The 20771-nt window shown below is 44.6% G+C and overlaps 1 protein-coding gene across 1 annotated transcript; it reads right to left on the bottom strand.

Annotated features, from left to right (window-relative positions):
• Window positions 1-1566: 1566 nt before the first annotated feature.
• TTC4 (tetratricopeptide repeat domain 4) lies at window positions 1567-17567 on the bottom strand. The gene is made up of 10 exons (XM_079776041.1): window positions 17320-17567; window positions 16639-16756; window positions 15712-15873; window positions 13656-13733; window positions 12121-12245; window positions 10716-10802; window positions 8182-8396; window positions 7467-7548; window positions 5900-5982; window positions 1567-3585 (listed from the first exon to the last, which is right to left on the bottom strand). Exons 1-10 carry the CDS (start codon window positions 17428-17430, stop codon window positions 3483-3485), a joined length of 1164 nt encoding a protein of 387 aa, XP_079632167.1. The 5' UTR covers window positions 17431-17567; the 3' UTR covers window positions 1567-3482.
• Window positions 17568-20771: the final 3204 nt, after the last annotated feature.

Genomic DNA, 20771 nt, shown 5'->3' with positions numbered 1-20771 from the left:
GAACCTGAAATTTAAGCAACTTAAGGATGCACAGTTCTTAAGTATCAGAGCTAGAACCCAAATACTGATCAAAACCTATGCCCCTCAACCATACCACATGGCCTCTGCCTGTGCAAAAGTGATTTCAGTAAATAAAACTGATTTATGTCTATCTAATCAAGTTAGTCTAAAATAAATGAGAAATTAGAATTCGTGCATAGACGCATATATATTTAAATTTGTACTCTATAATGCAGGCTAGCCAAATGTAAGCACTTTTTAAAACCAATTAATTTTAAACTCTCCTAAGCATATGAATTATAGAATGATTAGAGGATGATATAGAATTCAGGAAGTCTAAAGTGGGAGGAGCACTTGGAGCCTGCCTGTCGAACCCGCACTTACCAGATGGGAACAGGCCCAAAGTGGGAATTCACCTGCCACATACCATCTGACTGGCAAAGGCCTGATTGCAGGCCAGGTGCTACATCCCCTAAATTAGGCTACACCCCGTTGATCTTACTATATTAAGAGAGGTCTGGTTGGATCAACCTTTGAGCTACAGAAGCCTTGTAGATATGAAATAGGTATCTGTCCTCTGCTTTCCGTTAACTGAGAGTGCAGTGATTTGCCCAAGGTCAAGTTGGAAACCTAGGTGTCCTGAGTCTTAAGCCAGTGTTTCTTGGCAGTAGCCAGGAGCAGTATAATTTGTTGAAAGTTCCAAAGAGATATAATCCTAGATCCACCTCTAGCACCTTAGACAAATTACTTGCCCTTAGTGTGTCTCAGATTCTTCATCTATAAGATGCCCTCATGATAATGGTACCTACCTCCCCGTGTTGCCTGGCTGAGCTTATGAAATGCTTAACCCTTACTGTGCTCTCAGGAAACACTTCCCTCACAACCAGATGACTTAGGAAATACCCCCAATGGGAACTCAGGTCTGCTGTTTATGTCCAAACCTGGATCATGTTTTCTTGATGTGATGCTTTACAAGCTTCCTGGGGAATGCCACCAGCCAGAACCAAGCAGCACCTGCAGAACTGTTCTCCTTAGAGAAGAGACTGAAATATTCAAATTGTGTACCTTTCTCCTCCCTGAAGTTGCCAGTGTTACCTCTTACCATAAATTGATGAAATGGAAATGCTTGCAAAATAACAGGTACCGACTGTATTATCATTGCTCATTCCTTGGGGAGATCTAGAAGCAACTGGCTGGGAAATATTTAGCAGAATTAATACTTGGGGACAAAGGTTGATGCATAACAAAACCATCGTGTAAATCAAGCTTAGGATGTAAATCAAGGGCTCCATTAATATTCTGTGTTTTAATGGAAGAGACACCTGCTGGGCTCTCCATAAAGAGCTTTGCAGAAATCTGTTGAAATTATCATTTCCTTAACTACCTGAGTGCCAGGCCTTCCATTTCTACACCAAGGCACCAGAATGCTTTTTCAAATGGGTTATGCATCCAAGGGTATGTCAAGTTTTTTTTGTTTTTTTTTAAAATATATTTTTATTTATTTCAGAGAGGAAAGGAGAGATAGAAACATCAATGGTGAGAATCATTGATCGGCTGCCTCCTGCACACCCCCTACCAGGGCCACGTATCCTGACCGGGAATCAAACCGTGATCTGGTTCGTAGGTTGGTGCTTAACCACTGAGCACGCCGGCTGGGCTTAAAGCTTTGTTTTAAAGTTAGATAAAGTTTTTATAATTATGGATAGTTTTCTATACTATGGAAAATATTTTTATGATGTTATTGCAAATTTAGGGAACGTGAAGAAAATCAAGGTTCTTTACTTGACTTAAAATAACGGCTTATATCATAGTGACCCATACTAGAGACTCAGGTCAGACTTCCTGGGCCTCTTGATAGCCATGTGACCTTGTGCAAGTATGACCTTCCTCATACTCCCAGCCCTTTCTGGTCAGTAAAAGGAAGACAACAGTGCCTGGCTAACAGCACGTGCTTAGTAAGTGGCAGCTGCCCTTGTTAGGCCAGTTAGCCCTTTGCATACGGTAGGTGGGTGGGTAGCGCATGTGGGCCAGCAGAAGGGGGTGGCACCTTTAGGCTCCCCACATTCAGACACCACTTTGGTGTCCACTCCTGTTAGGCCAGCAACTCTCAAGGCTTCTGTGAGCTTCCATGGGTTGTTGCTAACTGAATGCCTGGCCGCTTGCACAAAGTGCGGAGTTCTTACAAAGAGAACCAAGCAGGAGCCTCTAGCTGGGAAGCAAGGGAGAATGGATTATATTGCCCAGCCGGCTTAGGATGGAAGCTGAACTTCAGCTTCCTGGCCACAAGCAGCGTGGTCTTTGTAAATAATCCACACCAAGTTACCCTTCAAAGACAAGGAAGCACATGGCACAAAACCTCACATTAGTACATTTTAAGGATAGCTGCTGGTTTCAGTTTAAAGATTAGTTAGCTTTGCTGTAGTAACAAACCCCCAAATCTCAGTACCATTACCACAACAAGCATTTATTCCTCATTCATGTTACAATCGGTGGCTGCAGGACAGCTGCTGCAGCTCTGCTCCACTGTCTTACCATTCTGGTACCCAAGCTGAAGGAACAGCCCTAATCTGGGAAATACGTTTTCATGGCAAAGGAAAAAACATGAACCTTCCACACCATGGCTCTTCAGGGAAGTACACTCCTCCCCAGGGGAAGGGGTGGGCACTGCAAGAAGTCCCACGGCTACAGGTAAGGACATATAAAGCCCTCTAGGTACAACTTATGACAGTGACTCAACATGCCAAAAGGTTTTCCAGTTTAAAAGGCACAAAATCCTAAAACGTGAAAAACTGGGGAAGAATGCAGAGTCCACTGTCGAAGTGTATGATAGTCCTCCATATTGCAAAGATCAGGAAAACTGGCAAACCTTTTAGGGGTTCTGGAGAATGCCTAGGTGTTTATAGATGTAGAAACAGGACCCAGTTTTCCTGGCCCCATCTTACCCCAAGGTATCTTCAGTATCCACACAGAGCAACCCTCCATGCTCATGAAATAACCGGAGGTCAGTCTCAGCTTTAGTGCCTTAAATTACATGCATGGTTTGTATATATGCAGTTTGAGGGGTAGCTTCTCCAAAGCCTCTAACTCCACAACGGTTCAGAACCAGGTCACTAGATCCTGAGTCAGTTCAGTGAGTTCCATGGGTCAGTTGCTGTGGTAACCGCAACACATGGTCCCTTCAGAGGGAGGCTGGTAGTTAGCACAGCTCAGAGTCCTTAAGGATGCCTTGACCAAGGCAGAGAGTTTTGTATCAACAGAGGAGAATGAAGACTAGCTGAGGCTCAGCACTTTGATCAGAGCGGCTGCAGCTCAAGGAAGTCAGCAGCTCTTCCCCACCCACAATGTGAGGAAGGACTGTCTCCAGGGTGACAAAAAAGTGTTGGATTCTAGGAGTATGTCCAGCTGATTCAAGTATGCTGTATTCCAGGCAGAGGCGGGTCTGGGAGGAGATCCAGGTGGCCTGGCTCTGCCGCCTGGCTCAGTCACTTTACCTGGTGCACCTTTCTCCCCCGGAGATAATTTCTACAAAAAGGAGAGGATTCCACACAGACCAAAAATGCTGGTGTCAGGGTTTTTACAAAGTACCTGCAGTGAATACAATAAAAGAGAGGAGTGAATTGAATTGCAATCTTAATCATCCAAGGGCTTTCCCAACAACATTCAAGGTGAACCTTTGGATGTGAGTCAACATTACAATGTAAGTTTAGCATATTTATTTGTTGGGTTGTTTAAAAATCTGGCAAATTGGCATAACTCCACCCCCTTATAACCTCGCCAGAACCTCTGAGCCAGTCCTCTAGCCTTGAGTGTCGGTGGCTAAACATGACATAAAAAACTACAAGAACATGCTTTCATTCATTCAATAGTGAATACCCAGGGTGAGCCAGGCACTGTGCTGAAAACAGAGATTAAAAAACAAACAAAAACCCCTGTCCCTGCTCTCAAGCCCAAGAGGGAGGGAGATAAATAATCAATCCAGGACAGCAAGGAACAACTGTAGAAGCACTGGTGAGGTACAGCCTTAGCCCAAGAGGTGTGTTTCCCTCTATGGGAAAGAGGAATCAGGAAAGGTTTCTTGGAAATGTCATGTCTGAGCTTGACTTTCATTTGGATAAGGGGCTGTGCTGGGGATGTGAAGCCAGGCAGTGCGGGTCACTAGAATGTTTGCTGTTGTTGGGCATAAAGCAAACGGAGTGGGGCAGGTTGGAGAAACAGGCAAGGCCTTGGCCTCCCAGCTTGAGGGGCGTTAGCATTACCCAATGTGCTTGGATTTGGACAGAGGGGCCTGTATCTTGGCTCAAGTCCAGGGACTGAAATTTCTGGACACCTGTCCTGGGTAGCCTCTTGTCTATACCAGTCATTTACAAAGCAATGACTTCCAACAGCGTTTACATTTTCTGAGAAGCATCAAATTGGTCTTTTCCACAAATCAGTCTGTTTTCTGTTAAACAGCCCTCCCCCCCCCCCGCCCCCTTTAGGAGATAGGGGAGAGTGGAACTCAGGACTTTAAAGAATCTAGGTAATTTTCTAACAATTGAGAAAATAAACAGCTAAGAATTTGTCAATAAAATAAAAAGGAGATTTGGGGCCAGAAAAAAATACTACCAAGAGAAGTCACTGATCATATTTAAAGAAATCTTCACCTCCTGCTTGTCAACCCAAAACAGAAGCATAAAGAGCAGCTGGACACTCGTACTGAGTCAGTCACATCAGCAATTCCCACCCAATCTGCCTCCTAAACCTCTCTCAAATCCATCCCCTATTTCAGGTCACACCATCAATAGTACACTTAAAATCTGTAAATCACTTGCCTGGCCAGCATGGCTCAGTGGATGAGCATCAACCTATGAACCAGGAGGTCATGGTTCGATTCCTGGTCAGGCCACATGCCTGGGTTGCGCGTCCAATCCCCAGGAGGGGGCATGCAGGAGGCAGCTGATCAATGACTCTCTCATCAATGTTTCTCTCTCCCTTCCTCTCTGAAATCAATAAAAATATAAATTTTTAAAAAATTTGTACATTCCTGTATAAATTTTACCCTGTGGCTCCATACACCACCATCAGAATAAAGATCATGTTCCTTAGACAGAACATTCAAGGCCTTCACACATGGCCTTAACCTAGCTCTCCAGCCTCATTTCTCCCCACACCCAACCACATTCATTCCCCTAGCACATCGGGCTCTTTGAGCCTAAATGCAAGAGCATTTGCTCAAAGCTCAGGGAAAGGAGTCCAAAAGTCAACTTACACGTCTACTGAGGGCATCTTTATAGTCTAGGAACACCCCAAAGCAGAAGCAAGTGACAACTGCCAAATCCAACTGGCTGCCACTGCTACTAAGGAAGGTGTTCTCTTAGAGCAAGACCATCCTTTCCAGTTTACAAAAGCACTTTGTCTCCTACTCTCTCATCAGCTCTCAAATACCTGGTAAGTATGTAGGCAAGAGTTGTTATTCCCATTCTAGAGATGAGGAAATAGCCCCAGAGAGGCAGTGTGTGCTTAGAATCACACAGCCATGAAACAATGGTGTCTGGCTTCAAGAGCCAATGCTCTTTCCTTATAACAACATCAGGGGACAAGGCACAATTGGGAGCAGTAGGGCCATCCCAGCTACCTTCAGATACAAAAGCCACGCAGCTTTTTCCTCCTCAGACCAGTCCCACTCACATCTCCCAGGCTGAGGGCGCCATGACTGCAGTGCAATGAGCTCAGTCATCACACTGCCACTCGTTTGGCAAATGGCTGGACCAGTCTCCATGGTTGCCATCTCACCGTTTCATGTCCAGGGCAGAAGGTAGGAAGTACAAGGCAATTAGCAGTGGAATGAGAACCTGGCTGGATCCCTGGAATGGTGGGTGAGCATCTTCCCTGTTCTACTCAGTCTCATGAAGAGACTCACCTGGGGTGCTGTAGCACCTGCAGCAAGGTGCTCTTAGAAGGCACCCGGTACAGTTCTGCCCTGTCCTCATCTTCAAAGTAGACCTGCAAGATTAACGGAGGAATGGGAGTGAGATACAAACAATGGCTGCAGCAGCACCAGGCATGTTCAGGCCCAGTCTAGGGAACAGTTAAAGAGATGGTGACTGTTATTAGCTGAATGCCTCCAGCACAGAGCTGTGGAATATAAAGCACTCAGTCCTGCACAATGATACGAAGAACGGTATTATCGGCTCCATTTTCCAAAGATAGAACCAGGCTCAGAGAAGGGAAATAACTCACCATTGAAACCCAGACAATAAACAGAGCAGCCAAGACTCAAGCCCAGGCCTATGAGCCTTCCCTACCCTAACAATTCAATGTATCAAAGTTAATTTCCTTATTTTGATGGTTGATGGGATTATGAAGGAAAATGTCCTTGTAACAAACAGACACTGAAGTATTCAGTAGTGATGGGGGATGAGCTGGAATCTTTCTGAAATGGTTAGAAGTCAGACTCTTTATACTGTCATTTGTGATTATTTTTTAATTCCAACAATGGGATATTACTCAGCCTTAAAAAGGAAATTCTGACACATGCTACAACATGGATGAACCTTGAAAACATGCTAAGTAAAATAAGCCAGTCCCACAGACAAATATTGTAGGATTCCACTCATTTGAGGTACCTAAAGTAGTCAAGTTTAATAGAGACAAAGTAAAATGGTGGTTTCTAGGGGAATGGAAAATAGGCAGTTACTATTTAATGGGTACAGAGTTTCAGTTTGGGATGATGAAAATGGAGATGGATAGTGGTGATGGTTGCATAATAATGTGAATGTACTGAACTATAATGAATAATAGTTACATATATATAATTTAATAACTAAAATTAAAAATGGCTGTGCTTGCCCTAGCCGGTGTGGCTCAGTGGATAGAGAGTCGGCCTGCGGACTCAAGGGTCCCAGGTTTGATTCCGGTCAAGGGCATGTACCTTGGTTGCGGGCACATCCCCAGTGGGGGGTGTGCAGGAGGCACCTGATCGATGTTTCTAACTCTCTATCCCTCTCCCTTCCTCTCTGTAAAAAAAAAAAAAAAAAAAAAATCAATAAAATACATTTAAAAAGAGAAAAAAAAAAAAGGCTGTGCTTGCATATGAGCCTAACCAGTGATCACGGACAACAGGGGGAGGGGGGCATGCGTGTGGGGGGGTTTGGGAAGGGAATGGGGGGGGTTTGATGACAAATATGTGATACCTTAATCAATAAAGTAATTTAAAAAATGGCATTTTATGGTAAATATATGGAATATAAAATGATAAAGTTTATGTTCTGTATAAAATTTTACAATTTTTTAAAAAAGCAATGAATGTAAAAAAGGGGACATATATAATACTTTCAACAATAAAGATTAAAAAAAAAAAAAAGGGCAATGAAACCCTCTCCCCCCCTCAAAATATCCCATAGAGCAGCGGTCGCCACCCGGTGGTCCGCGAGTTCTGAAAGGTTGGTGACCACTACCATAGAAGAACAAAATAAAATTTCTCTTACCTCTAAATTCTCAGGGCAGTATTTTTGCTCTAAGTCCCAAGAGGGTGTTTCACCAAACATCACGATTAGATGATCAATAAACCTAAGGATATAACATGCACTTTCTGGGTATCAATAACTCATGACCTACTTTCCCACATAACAGTCCCCAGACACCAAATCAGAGATATCAATAATGTATAAAGCACGAAATGCAGGTGTAAGCCATTCTGACAACAGTGCCCAAAACGTGTATGTGTATCACTTGTCCTATTATGACATAGTAAATTTCTTTAAATTAATTTAAAGTAATTTTCTTTACATTTAAGCCTGACTGAAGCTTAACAACATTCCTCACATTTAGCCACATTCTAAGCATTAACCCTAGGAAATCACATGTTAAAACAGCTAGTTATATTTTTTCTAATAAATATACACTTAAATTACTATGCATGTACTACCTACAATGATTTCATATCTCACCAGATACGTACAAACACTGTACTGTGGTGTTATACTTACTAGCCCCGCCAGTACAGTGGTGAGACTGTGTCTGTCATTGCAAAGCTAGTTAGCAAAGGGAGAATTCAGCTATAAGATTCAGATTATGCCAAACCAGACTGAAACCCTCTACACTATTCTCTTCCCTCAACCAAAAATCCACCTGTCCCTCCTGCAGAGACCACAGGAAAAGAGCATGCAAGCAAGAGCACAGGGTTCCTGGGCATGCAAGTACCTGGAGTCCTCATGAAAAGCAGAGATGAAGTCCGACTGGGCATACTCCGGGTACAGAAAGAGCACAGGCCAGCTCAGTCTGCCCTGGTCATCTATACTCAGCCTGGTGCCGTAGGGGTTCTCAAAGCTGAGCCCATCCAGGAGCGTACTTAGACCTTCTGAGGCAGAATCTTCATCCTCACTGGCAGCTTCAGAGACTAGCCTGATGTTCCTAGCCTGGGGTAGAGACAGAAACTGTACTGTGTGGAAGGATGCAAACCCATTTCACAAAAAGGGAAACCATAACACTGCAAGCTTCCTGACTCTGTCATTATCCCTGAGGCCTAGCACATAGTTGGCATCACTTGTTTAACTGAACTTCCCTGAACATCTACCAAAAACAGAGCCTGGCTAGAGATGGTTTCTGCCCTCAAGACCAGCTCGGGGTCTAGTGGGGAGCTAGCTATGGAAATAAGTACAATATACAATAAGAAGTAAAGCTTTAGAACTGCAGACCACGAATAATTAATTCAGTCTGGGGCCTGGAGGTGACTGGGGGAAGGTAGGCCTTAAACAAAGACTTTGAAAGGCAGAGAAGTAGAAATGGGGGAAGGTGGAAGGGCATTCCACCCAAAGGAACATGTGCACAGAAAAGATCAAGAGCGAAGAGTGTGGCATGTGCTTCAGTTTAGCCAGGGCATGGAATACTAAAAATAATGCACAGCGACTTAATCTTGACTGTCTTATGGAAATAAGGATAAAGCTACGTCTGAATAGTGGGGTCACCTCTTATGTGTATGTGTGGAGATTTCTAAGGCTACAAAGGAGGGGAAAATTACATGCAATTCAAATTGCCTTTGATGTTATCTCCTAAATCAGAGATTGGCAAACTTTCCCTTCAAGGATCAGATAAGAAATATTTTAGGCTTTGTGGGTCAAATGGTCTCTGTTGAAGTTAACTACTCAATTCTGGCATTGTAGTGTAAAAACAGTCATAGGTAACATAAACAGGCAGGGCTGCAGTTTGCTGACCCCTACTCTAAGCTATTGTTAAAATATAGTATGTATGGCTTTGTGTCTATACTGTCTTTTGTACAGTGAAGTTTCTGAGATGCAGAGTTAGACTAAAGGAGAGAACCAAAATAAGGTCTGTGTACAAATATCTGGGCATTCCAATATCCTACTTTTAAAAAAATGATCAAATCCCTCATTGTGGTCCTTGCTGGTTTGGCTCAGTGGATAGAGCTTCAGCCTTCGGACTGAAAGGTCCCAGGTTCGATTCCGGTCAAGGGCACATGCCTGGGTTGTGGGCTTGATCCCCAGGGGACATGCAGGAGACAGCCAATCAATGATTCTCTCTCATCATTGATGTTTCTATCTCTCTCTCCCTCTCCCTTCCTCTCTGAAATCAATAAAGATATATATATTTTTAAAAATCCCTCATTATGAATGATTAGATGGCAAATCGGGAGAATTCCATTTTGTTTAGCCTGTTAATACATGTTAGCAGATTGCTTGTTGTGAGGAGGGACTAGTGGAGTGCATCTTAGTAGTGTGAAGTTCTCAAAGTCAAGAAGTCACTTAAATGGGTGCACAATTTAACTCACCAAAGAGCCTACCCCACACTTTCAAAGCAGGTGTTATGTCCATTGTGAAGACCAAGACCAAGCAAGCCAAGTCTCACCAGGTGACTTGCTCACCAGGTGAAACACAGTGAAGCCCACCGGTGTGGCTTAGGGGTTGAGCATCAACCTATAAACCAGGAAGTCACTGTTTGATTCCCAGTCAGGGCACATGCCCGGCTTGCGGGCTCAATCCCCAGTGTGGGATGTGCAAGAGGTAGCTGATCAATGATTCTCTGTCATCACTGATATTTCTCTCTCTGTCTCCCCACTTCCTCTCTGAAATCAATAAAAATTATATATATTTTTAAAAGAACTGGATGATTGTCTTCAGAAACTCAGGTTCTTTTAAGATAGATAGATAAATACAATGAAGAGAGGGGCAAGCCAAGGCTCAGCAGGTGACTTGCTCACCAGGTAAAAGCAGGATTTGGATCAGACTACATTCATTTAAAACACAGTGAAGAGAGGGAAAGGGAGGTAGAACTTATTGCTGTTGTTGCCATAGTTAGAGGAACAACATCCTAAAATTCAGACTTTTTCAGGATGCAGTAGAACACTGGCTAAGAGCAAGGACCTGGCTCTGACACATTGGCCATGTGAGGTTTCTTCACCTCTCTGAGACTATGTCATCAGCTAGCAAAACAGGAGCAAGAAATCCTACCTCAGAAGGCTACTGTGAAGATTAAATGATGCTTAACCCATAGCAACTATTCAGTATAGGTTACCCGAGACCAACATATGCACACAAGTGGGAGAGCTGACTGAACTCAGGGAGTCTGACTCCAGAGCCCCTTCATCACGAAACTTTATCAAAGCAGGAGAAAAAAATGAACAAATTCATTCAAGTAAAGCATCCCAAGAAAGGTTCCCAAGAGACTTCAGGATTCTTGGGTTTAGCAAGACCATAAGGGCCTAAGGTTTGAGAGCTTACCTTGATGGCCTGGAGTAAAGCCTCATTCTGATTCTGCTCCTTCTTCTCTTTCAGCTTTGCTTTCCTTATATCCCTCTGTTCAGTCCGCTGAAAATAAATTCAGATGCATCAGCTCCAAGGAACTTGCTTCCTTATGTTATCCCAGCCTGCTCATAAAAATTACTACCTCTGTTCTCTATCCAATACAGGCTCCAATGTCAAGGGATACCAGTGGTTTACATTAAGATGGATGTTCAATCAACATTTAAAAATCTACAGTTCCTGTACCCAAAGATTCAGTCCACGGGAGGGGGGGTGCCGGGTGTGTGTGTGTGTGTGGTGGACAGACAAGTAAAAGATCTGTGATGTGTTACCCTGGCAATGTGAACCAAGTGCTGTGAACCACAGAGGAGGGAGTAACTGACTCTGCCCCTTTGAGGAGGTGGTTTTAGATATACGAGGAAGATTCCACCAGATGAAGGAGCAAGAGCATTCTCGGTAGAGAGACTGACATCAAATGGATACCACTATGGGTCTTTTGAAACTGCCACCTTTCTTCTCTTGGTTTAGTTCTTCCTTTTCCAATGTATTCTTATTTATGTATTTATTTATTTACTTGATTGATCATAATAGTGGTACTGTACACAGCATGTAGCAGTGATATAATCTCATGGCAGAATACTGTCCAGTTGAAGTAAAGATATTATAGTGTCTTATTAGGCATTTAAATTTGTTGTTTGTTGAACGATTACCAATCATCCCATTTGTTAAGAGGCTTGCTTTGTGCATGAGAAGGAGGAGCAAAAGGAATGGTGACAGCAAGCGGAGGGTTGGTTACATCTGGAAGACTTGGATACCACCTCCCAGTTAGAGAAGTATCTTGCCTTGCTCTGGAATACATAAAAGACACATCAGTCTATAACTTATCTACTTTTGTCTCTAGTGATTTAAACTTAGCCTCCTTTAACTTGGCCAACCTATCAATTGCACTTAGGATAGAATCAATTCTCTCCAGTAGCTGATCTCTAATTTCCTTCATATCAGTTAATATATCTCTGGTCTCTTCACTTGACTCGCTTCCAGGAGGCTCTGTTTCTTCCTTTTTACTCTTGTCATTTGTAGAGTCAGTACATGTTGACATTCCTTCCATCCTTGTTTGTTTCTGTGGCAGCTAAAGATAGACCTTGGGTCAACACGTGTTGTGGTTTGTCATCCAGGAATGCTGGTGGGTCTCTGTATGCAGGTCCGAAAGGTGGACCTGCCTGATGAGGGTTCGTACGTACGTCTTGGTCAAAACTTTTTGGTTCTTGATTTTTGTTTTTAAAGAAGAAAAAGTTTACAATGTCCAAAAAGACACAATCTGGGGAATGCAAATTTGTTATTAAAGTTAATTAAATGCCAAGTGGCTACTGATTTTGCCACCAACCTTTAGTCTGTCTGCTTTAATCCTCATTTCCAGAAGCTTCTTCTCTTTGGCATCTATCTGCAGCCCCTCATCACACCAGTTCACAGCCTCAGCAAAGTTTTTCAGTTCCAGATGGCATAAGGCACCTGCAGAACCCAGAACTCTTAGGACCCATGGACAACATGCATGGAAAGAGCCCCCTTGAGGAAGAATCCCTACCTCCACCAGCCACCAGGCAGCACCCTGAAGAGAAAACAGATAAAGACCCTTGTACTGTATTCCCAAGACTAGAAGACCATTTTTGTATCTTAGATCAAAAGGTCTCTAGGGCCCTCAACTCAAAACTCCTGTGAGACTCCTTAGTCTTAAGGACTCTTAAAGTAGGGAAGGCTGCAGCTTAGTGGCAAAAAGCATAGGCCTCAGAAGAAGATCTGGCTGGAAATCTGGCTGTCATTTACCAACTAGGCATTACACAAAGGACTCAGCACCCCTGAGCTTCAGGTTCAAATGAGAAGAATAAAGTCCATCTCAGGTCATTTTTCTAAATGGAGTCAGAAAGCAGAATCTGCCTCAGCCATTAGTCAAAGCAGTGGCAAGACCAAAGACATTAGGTCTCTCCTAAAACTGTTCTTGATGGCTCCCAGTTTAAGCTGCTTCTCCTTTAATCATGCTCAGTTTTTCGGCTTTCCACAGAACTTCTCAATATGAGAACAATAAGTGCTGAGATGTCAACAGAATCCAACTTCATCTTCCAAAGATAAACAAACTGATACGCAGAATGGGTGTCTTGCCAAGGTCACATGGTAAGGTAAAACTGACAATTCAATTGAGGATTATAGACTTCCAACACGAGGACAGTTCCACAGGACTCCATTCAATTTACTTGCCAATCTTTGTTCAGTACCTTCTTTCCCTATGAGACACATGGATCTACCTATCACCCCCAATCATAAATATCTAAAGAAGCATAACTTTGATAAAGCATTTTAAGTTGGTCCATGAGGATATAGGGAAAATTAATATTTGAGGAATAAAAAAGTTTGCAAAGCACCTTTGAGCTTCTTTTAAAAAAGGTTAAGTATAAAAAGTAATAAAAGCACTATTATTACATAGAAAGGTCAGACTACAAGAAAAAAAATAATCAGGAACATCTCAGCCTCAGAGTTATCAGCAAAGGTTCCATAACTTATCTTTTAATTAGCATTAACATGACATTTGAAGATTTCACTGTTCAATCAACTAATTTGGAAAAAAATTAGAATGTGGCTTTTGGAACTGCTTTAATTAATTTTATCCTTTATTAATGTGAAATGAGGAATTTTAATTTCTCTACAAATTCTTAAAACACAAAGGGTTGGATTATTTTCTGGAGAATTTTTTTTTAAATGGCATGTTGCTATTGATAAGGACTAGGAACTTAACATCAAGATTGCAAAAATAAGGTAATTTCATTAGTATTTTAGCACCTTCATACCAAATCTAAAATGTCTCAACTTTTGGTACCATAGTGCTAACTTTTCCTTAATTACTATCATACTTAGTTCTACAAGACTTACCTCTTACTATTGCTTTGAGGTGGCAAGGTTTTAGCTTTCTGGCAGCCGTCACATCATTGAGAGCAGAACGAAAATTGCCTGATGAAACATCATTTAGTAAAAGAAACAACATGGTTTAAGATCAGAATATTTTCAAAATTTTATGTGTAGAGACAAAGACACTCTTGTACAATCTTGGATAAATATAATCAAAGCAACTGTTTTGAGAAAAAAATATATAATTGTGCTCATCAAAAGCCTTAGAAACGCTTAAAACATCAGGCAACCAACCCACCAAACTATAGATGGCTAGCTAGTAAGCACATGAAAAGATGCCCAACATCAGGAATTAGAGAAATTAAGATTAACATGAAATTGGTAAAATAAAGTTATATAATATCCAGATATGAAAAAAGGGCACTCTAATAGTAAATTAAAGAGCAAATTAGCATGCACTTTGTGGATACATTGTAACCTAATAATATTCTTCTAAGAATTTATCCTACCTTACATAGTTGCTATGAGGTCAAGAGGGGTAACAAATTTAGAGAAATTAAATGTGAAATGTGCTTTGTAAGCCATACCAGTGACATACTTAAGGAATGGCTCTCATATTTATCCATTTGCTCCTCTGGTGTCCTCACACACACATTTTTTTCTTGCAAGGTGCTTTTGTTCTTATTAGCCCTATAAATTACATCGTTTAATCTCCCCAAAGAAAAGAACTATGTAGCTCTTCTTCACAGTGCAGTGCCTAACACACAGTTAAAGTCAGGTCTCATCTCTATGATGCCAGTGCCTGGCACAGAGTATTAAACACTGAATGGAGAAAATGTATTCCTCCAGAAATTAGAAGACTGGGTTTCTAGTCCAGGTTCTGGCACTAAAGAAAGGGTCCCTCTCTGGGCCTAGCAAATTGAGGGCATTGGCTAGCCCAACTAATCTTTAAAGTTCTACACCACTTTTTTTATTTTTATTTTTATTGATGTCAGAGAGGAAGGGAGAGGGAAAGAGAGAAACATCAATGATGAGAGAGAACCATTGATCGGCTGCCTCCTGCACGCCCCACACTGGGGATCAAGTCAGCAATCCGGGCATGTGCCCTGACCAGGAATGGAACCATGACCTCCTGGTTCACAGGTCAACACTCAACCACTTAGCCATGCTGGCCAGGCACCACTCATACTTTTTAGAATTTTATAATGAAAGAGGCTAAATGAGAAAACAGTTTGAGTAGATGATGGTTGGGGAGAAACTGTGCCCAAATGGTGATGAGTCCCAACAGACTCATCCCAGCTAGATTACAAGGCCTATTCTTTCCCATACCCTTAGAAATGCCTGGTTTCATTCCTAGGTCCTCTATTTACATGGGTTTAAAATGACCAAGACTAGCCACCAGCAAATAATCAGTATTTCCCAAAGTCACATCTGCAGAACAGTACTGCATATTAGTAAGTGTTACTTGAAGATGGGGCTTACAAAACTTGAGAATCATCAGGTAAAGTTCTTTGCTGTAAGTTGCCTCAGAGTCCTTAACATACTAATGTACACTGCAAATCCCCCACAGAGAAGCAGCACTTTCCAAACTTGTCCAAAGAATTTTTTTTCAGAGTCCCATAGAATACTCTTTGAGAAATTCTCCCTTAGATAATATAGTTTTATACAAAGATCTCAATCCTTCTAGCATCCTTGGGAAGGCCAGAGCAGGGGAAGGAGGAAGAGGAGACATTTTTTGAGGGAATAGAAGCATGTGTGCTAAAAAAATCCCAGATCATATCAACTCCTATTATTAAGGTATGTGATGCCACTCATTTGGTTCAGATAGCAAAAAGTATGCATTCTATCTGGTTTCTCTTTTCACCAAGTCTACCTGGAAGATCAGAGTCCATTGCAGCGGACCACTGGTGGAGGTCCGTGAGGTCCGAAAAGTTGGCGACCGCTGCATTAGAGTAAAGAACCCTAGGAGTCTGGGATAAGTAGCTTTTTTTCCTGACACTCTCAAACTCTCCACTAGCCATCATAATAGCTTTATCATAAGTTAACTCTTTTGAAAGCACTCAACAATGAAATAAATTACCCAGATAGAACTGTGCTGCTGCCCGGTTGGTATAAAGAACAACATTCAAATCAGGGTCTGCACATTTTTTCTTTAAGCCTTCAGTATACGAAATCACAGCTTTTTCATAGTCTTTTTCTTTAAAGTATTCATTGCCCTCATCTTTATAGGTCTTGGCTTGTTCTGCAAAGAAAATAAGAAATAATATTTATTTTTTAAAAGGCTCAAGTTAAAAATATTCTAAATCATGCAACAATGAAACACAATAAACCAAATAGAAGAAACTAAAAGGGAAAGAAAACTCAAAAATTAATCCTATAAAACTGGGTATTAACATGGAAAAATAGTCCTGTGTATGTAATGCTACAATTAATTCCAAATATTTTACAAGGAAGATTATTAAGTGCTTACCAAAAAAGAAGCACACAAGAAAAAGGCGTACTTACCCTAGCTCTTAAAGAACTTTCTTTTTGGTTACTGAAGAAATGGGGGGAAATTATACTCTCTCCCCCCCCCCCCCCATTTTGCTTTATGTTCTTTTACTCCCTAGATAAAAATTCCCTCCTCACCCTAGTAAGAGCCTACACAATTGTTAAGATTCAGTTCCAATTTCTGGTCCATTGTGAGCCCACTCCTACCTCTCTGCCCTCAGTGTTCCAGCAGCACCTAGTATGTAGCTACATGTTAGCACTTACCACACACGTTTTATCCTGATTGTTTAGGACAATCTGGCTACCCACTGGGTCATGACCTTTGAGGGCAGTCTTCTTCATCCCTCTATCCCTAATGCCTAGCATTTAGTAGGTAGCCAAAAAAAACTGTATATGGAATAAATAGTGACAAATTATCTCAGGCTAACTAACTACTACTTGTTATAAATCAGAACGACTCACCCTTGACCTCAATTCTATGGAGACACAAAACAAACGTTAGAGTCATGGAAGATACCTTCTGGAGGTCGCTCGTCATCAAAAATAATTGACTGGAGGCAAGCCAGGTCAGGATTCTCCTTGGGATCAATTTTTGACGGTGCTTTCTTCATAAACAGGGGGATCTTTTCAAATTCCTGGAGATGGTTAAGAGAAGAATGAACTATACAAATAGGATTTGCCACTGAGCAGCTCCAACTCCAAGTCTCGACATCAAAATTTTCTTACTTATCATGATTTGCAAAGCATCACGATTGGCTGTATCGCTCCCTATCCAGGCCTCGGTTTCCAACTGTAAAATGCGTGTAGAATCATGATCTCTAAAGACTCTCCAGTTACCACCTTCTTACCAGCGCGGTAGTGATCCTCCCTCACTGAGAGCTCCCTGTCCCGGCACTTGGCCGCCGCTCACTCCATCTTCGCCACAAGCCTAAGAGGCTGGTGCTCCAGTCCCGGCATTTATAACCCGGGAGGCGGCTCCCAGAACTTAAATAACTGACCCGGGACCAGAGGCACAGGTCTGTCCGACTCCGAGGCCTGGACTCCCAGATGTACTGGCAGGCTAAGAAGACCCTCGAGGCCGACTTCTAACACTGAGTAGAAACCACCCGTCCGCCGGCAGCGCCAGGGTCCGGGGGCTGAGGGAGGCGGGAGCCCGCACCATGCGCCCGCGTGTGCGCGGAGCCCACGGCCCGCCTACCTCTTCCCACCGCTCCTCGCGGAAGCGGCCACGGTAAGGCTGGCTCTGGAACTTCTCCAGGAACGAGTCCATGGCGTCCTCGGAGGCGGCGTCCGGCTCGGGCTGCTCCATGGCACCTCCGGGGCCCTCCTGCCACGGCCCCGCGGTCCCCGCGCGGCTTCCGGCGGTGCGGGCGCCCTCCCCTAAGTCCTCCGGGCGGCGCCGGCCCGCGCGCCTGGGTTCCGCGGTGCCGGGGGCGGCGCCTGCCCCGCCCCAGCCACGCCCCCCGGACACGCACCTGCGCGCCCCGCCCTCCCCTCCGCGGTGCCGCAGCCCCGCCCCGAAGGCTTTGGATGGTGGATAGACCCAGCTCCCCAGCGCGCCCACTGCTTCATTCGCTCATTTGTTTAGCGGTTAACACATTTCCCGAGCTTCTGTGCTCCAGGCCTGTTGCAGGGGCTGGGGAAACAAAGCAGATAAAATCCCGGCCCTGTAGGAGGTGATAAGGTGGTGGGGAGCGACAGACAATAAAATAAGATGGGAGAGTTTATCAGTTTTAAACCTGTGGACAGTCATTCAAGCAAAGGAGGAAGCCTGGAGTGAAAGGGGGTGGGGGGGGGATGGGGGGCGGGGAAAAAGAGGAACATTCCCCACGGAGGCTGGGCGGAACCCCAGCGAGGGGAGCTTTGAGGATGGGATGCTGGAGCAGAATGAAAAAGAAGGTGAGGTGAGAGGATAATGGGCCGTGATTCTGAGGACCAGGTTTTCCTCAGTGCAATGGGGCCTTTTGGAGAGTTTGGGGGAAAGAAGTGATGTGATCAGATGTGTCAATTTCCAATATTAACCACCCCCTACCCCCACCGCTGAGATGGAAACCAGGTCTCCAGGCCAGGTGAGCCTTCCTGCAGCCACTGTTACCAGCAAATGGCTTCCAGCCCTGCATTGGGTGCTACAGCCTCGGGGAGCCACAGCCTGGTCCGGAAGGAAAGGCAGGCAGCCCAGCCGCAGCCCAGGGGAAGGGGAGCTGCTTACAAGCCTGCACAAGGAGGCACAGAGGAGTGAGTGTTAACCTGGGGGTGAGGCAGGATAGTAAGAAGCTAGGAAAATTCCTTGACAAGGGGAATGAGGAAACAGGTAGCTGAACAGGTAACAGCTAGATCTCCATTGTATTCCAACCAGACCCAGAAAAGCAGCAAAACCAGATGGGTGACCCAGGACCAGCTACTATGACTAATGACCAATCAGTAGAAACCAGGACCCGAAAGGGTACACCTAGAAAAGCTGATGAATATTCTATTGAAATCCTCCCCTAAATTCCCAGCCTTTAAAAATCCTCAAAAGAGAGGACCCAGCACAGGCTCTCCCTCCCGGGAGCACACCTGCATCTTTCCCTTCTGCCTCTTCTTCCTTCACAGGCACACATCTCCCAAACTCTAAGGGACCACGAGACTTGCAACCAGAGGAGCAATGGGCAGCAGCAGCTTGTCCCGGGCTACCCCCTAACCTGTCTCTAAGGCCACCTTTTCTCTGACTTTCCAGTGAGGCAAAGCAGCCTACCTAGGTTCATTTCTTTCCTATAATGTTTCTAGGGAGCCTAGGCTCTCTCTCCTGTTGCTTCTTCTATCCTAGGCCCTCCCTTGTTTCACCAGCCCCAGCTTTAATAAACTTACTGTACTCTCAAAGTCACTTGGACTTGTATTGTGAAATCTTTCCTTCATGAAGTCAAGAACCTACAAACGACAGACCAGCCCGAGGCAGACCCACTCAGGGCCAGGTCTCCTCTCTGGTAACAGGGAGATTCGGGGAGGTTTCACAGAGGAGGCGATGCAGAGACGAGGAAGGTTTCTGCAGATGGATGGAGGTGGAGGGAAAGTTGGGCATTTCAGGCCGTGGGAGCCCAGATGCAGAGAGGCACGGAGGTATACAGCAGCCAGCACACTGGATACGGGGAGAGTAAGGCCAGCAAGGTGGGAGAGGGCCGGAGAGCCTGATTGCACATTGGCCTTCATTCTGCAGAGGATAGTGAACCACGGAAAAGACCTAAGGGTAAATTTGTCTCGGGAAGGCCTGGGTTGCCAGGTGACAGATCGACAGGGGAGGCTGGGTTAAGAGCTTGAGAAGGAGACTGTTAGTGAGACACCAGGGGAGAGAAGAGATCTAAAACCCAGTAGTGGAGGATGGGAGAAACAGCAGGGCTAAGGATGACACATGGAGGGCCATGAGCCTTCCAGGGCCAGGACTGTGTCTTTCCCTTCTAACCTGCCCACATGCAGAACACCTGGTCCCTTTCCTTCAAACCCAGATCTTTTCCACACTCCCTCCTCCAGCCTGCTCCCTAACCATGGTTCCCGTACTTGACCTTCTCATTATCTTTTCCCTTCTTGGGTACAGAGCCTACTAAGTCCTTTTGCTTCCACTTTTAAATTTGATCCCTATAAAACCAAGGTGCTGATAGGGGAGACTCGGAGAAGGGAAGTGACTTTCCCAGTGCTCTTTGACCCTTCCAACTCAAGACGACCACTTGGGGCTTTGGCCAGCAACGGAGCCTATTAGCTTCTGTTGAGCTTCGGGGCCACCTAGATCTGGAATATGGTCGCTGTCATTTGTGAAAGCCACACCCAAACCTGGGTTCTAGCCAATGAAAGCAGCAGTGTCTCCGGGAGGAAAGGGTTGAGGCATGGGTAGGAGACCTCTGGGACTCACACTTTGATTCCCTTTTGTGACCTTGGACAAGGCCCAGCGTCTGAGCCCCGTCTGTTGACTATAGGCAATGAAGCCCGTCTACCCTCCCCATAACTCTGTATGGCTGCTATGAAACTCCAAGGAGGCCATGCTTGTGAACATTCCTGGCAATGGAAAAGAACCATCCCATTTCCTACTCTCTCTTTAGCCCAGTATCCTGATGGCCTTGGCCTACCATTTATTGGAGGGTGATCGTGTGGTCAACTTCATGGGTTCCTTATCCGCAGCAGGAGCTTAAATGTAGGTGCTCCTCGGGCTTATGTCTCTTCCCACTCTACACTCACCCCGGGGATCTCACCTCACCCCTGTACACAGATGAGTCTCAGGTCTGTTTCCAGCTCAGATCCTCTGCTGGGCTCCACCCCTGTGCAGCCAGCCACCTGGTGGGTGTCTCTGCTAGCATGGCACACAAGCCCATCAAGTTCACCAGGTCCAGCCTGAACTCACCCCTCCCCAAACCTGCTCCTGCTATGAGGGACCACTCAGTGCGGGGACACCGCTGACCCAGTCATCCACCCAGAAACCTGAGTACCTTGCTCTTCCTCCCCTTCCTTCATCAACCACCAGCTTCTGAAAATTCTCCACCCTTAATCTCACACAGGTCTGCTCACCCTCTTCATCCCACACTGCACCCCAGCATCCCTGCCCTTCTTCTCTGAAGCCTCTGGCCAGGTCTCCCTGCCTGTGCTCTTGTCCACACAACTCCCCCCCCCCCCCGCCCTTTTGTTCCA

This window comes from Cnephaeus nilssonii, assembly GCF_951640355.1.
Source record: "Cnephaeus nilssonii genome assembly, chromosome: 7".
Lineage (NCBI taxonomy): Eukaryota > Metazoa > Chordata > Mammalia > Chiroptera > Vespertilionidae > Cnephaeus > Cnephaeus nilssonii.
This window is presented reverse-complemented; position numbering and strand designations above follow the sequence as displayed.

Coding starts and splice junctions, on each gene's coding strand:
- TTC4 (XM_079776041.1), bottom strand. CDS start 17,430: ATGGAGCAGCCCGAGCCGGACGCCGCCTCCGAGGACGCCATGGACTCG. Junction 10,803..12,120: donor TTAAAGCAGACAGACTAAAG/GTTGGTGGCAAA, acceptor ATTTATTTTCAG/CGGACTGAACAGAGGGATAT. Junction 3,586..5,899: donor CAGGTGCTACAGCACCCCAG/GTGAGTCTCTTC, acceptor TATTCACTGCAG/GTACTTTGTAAAAACCCTGA.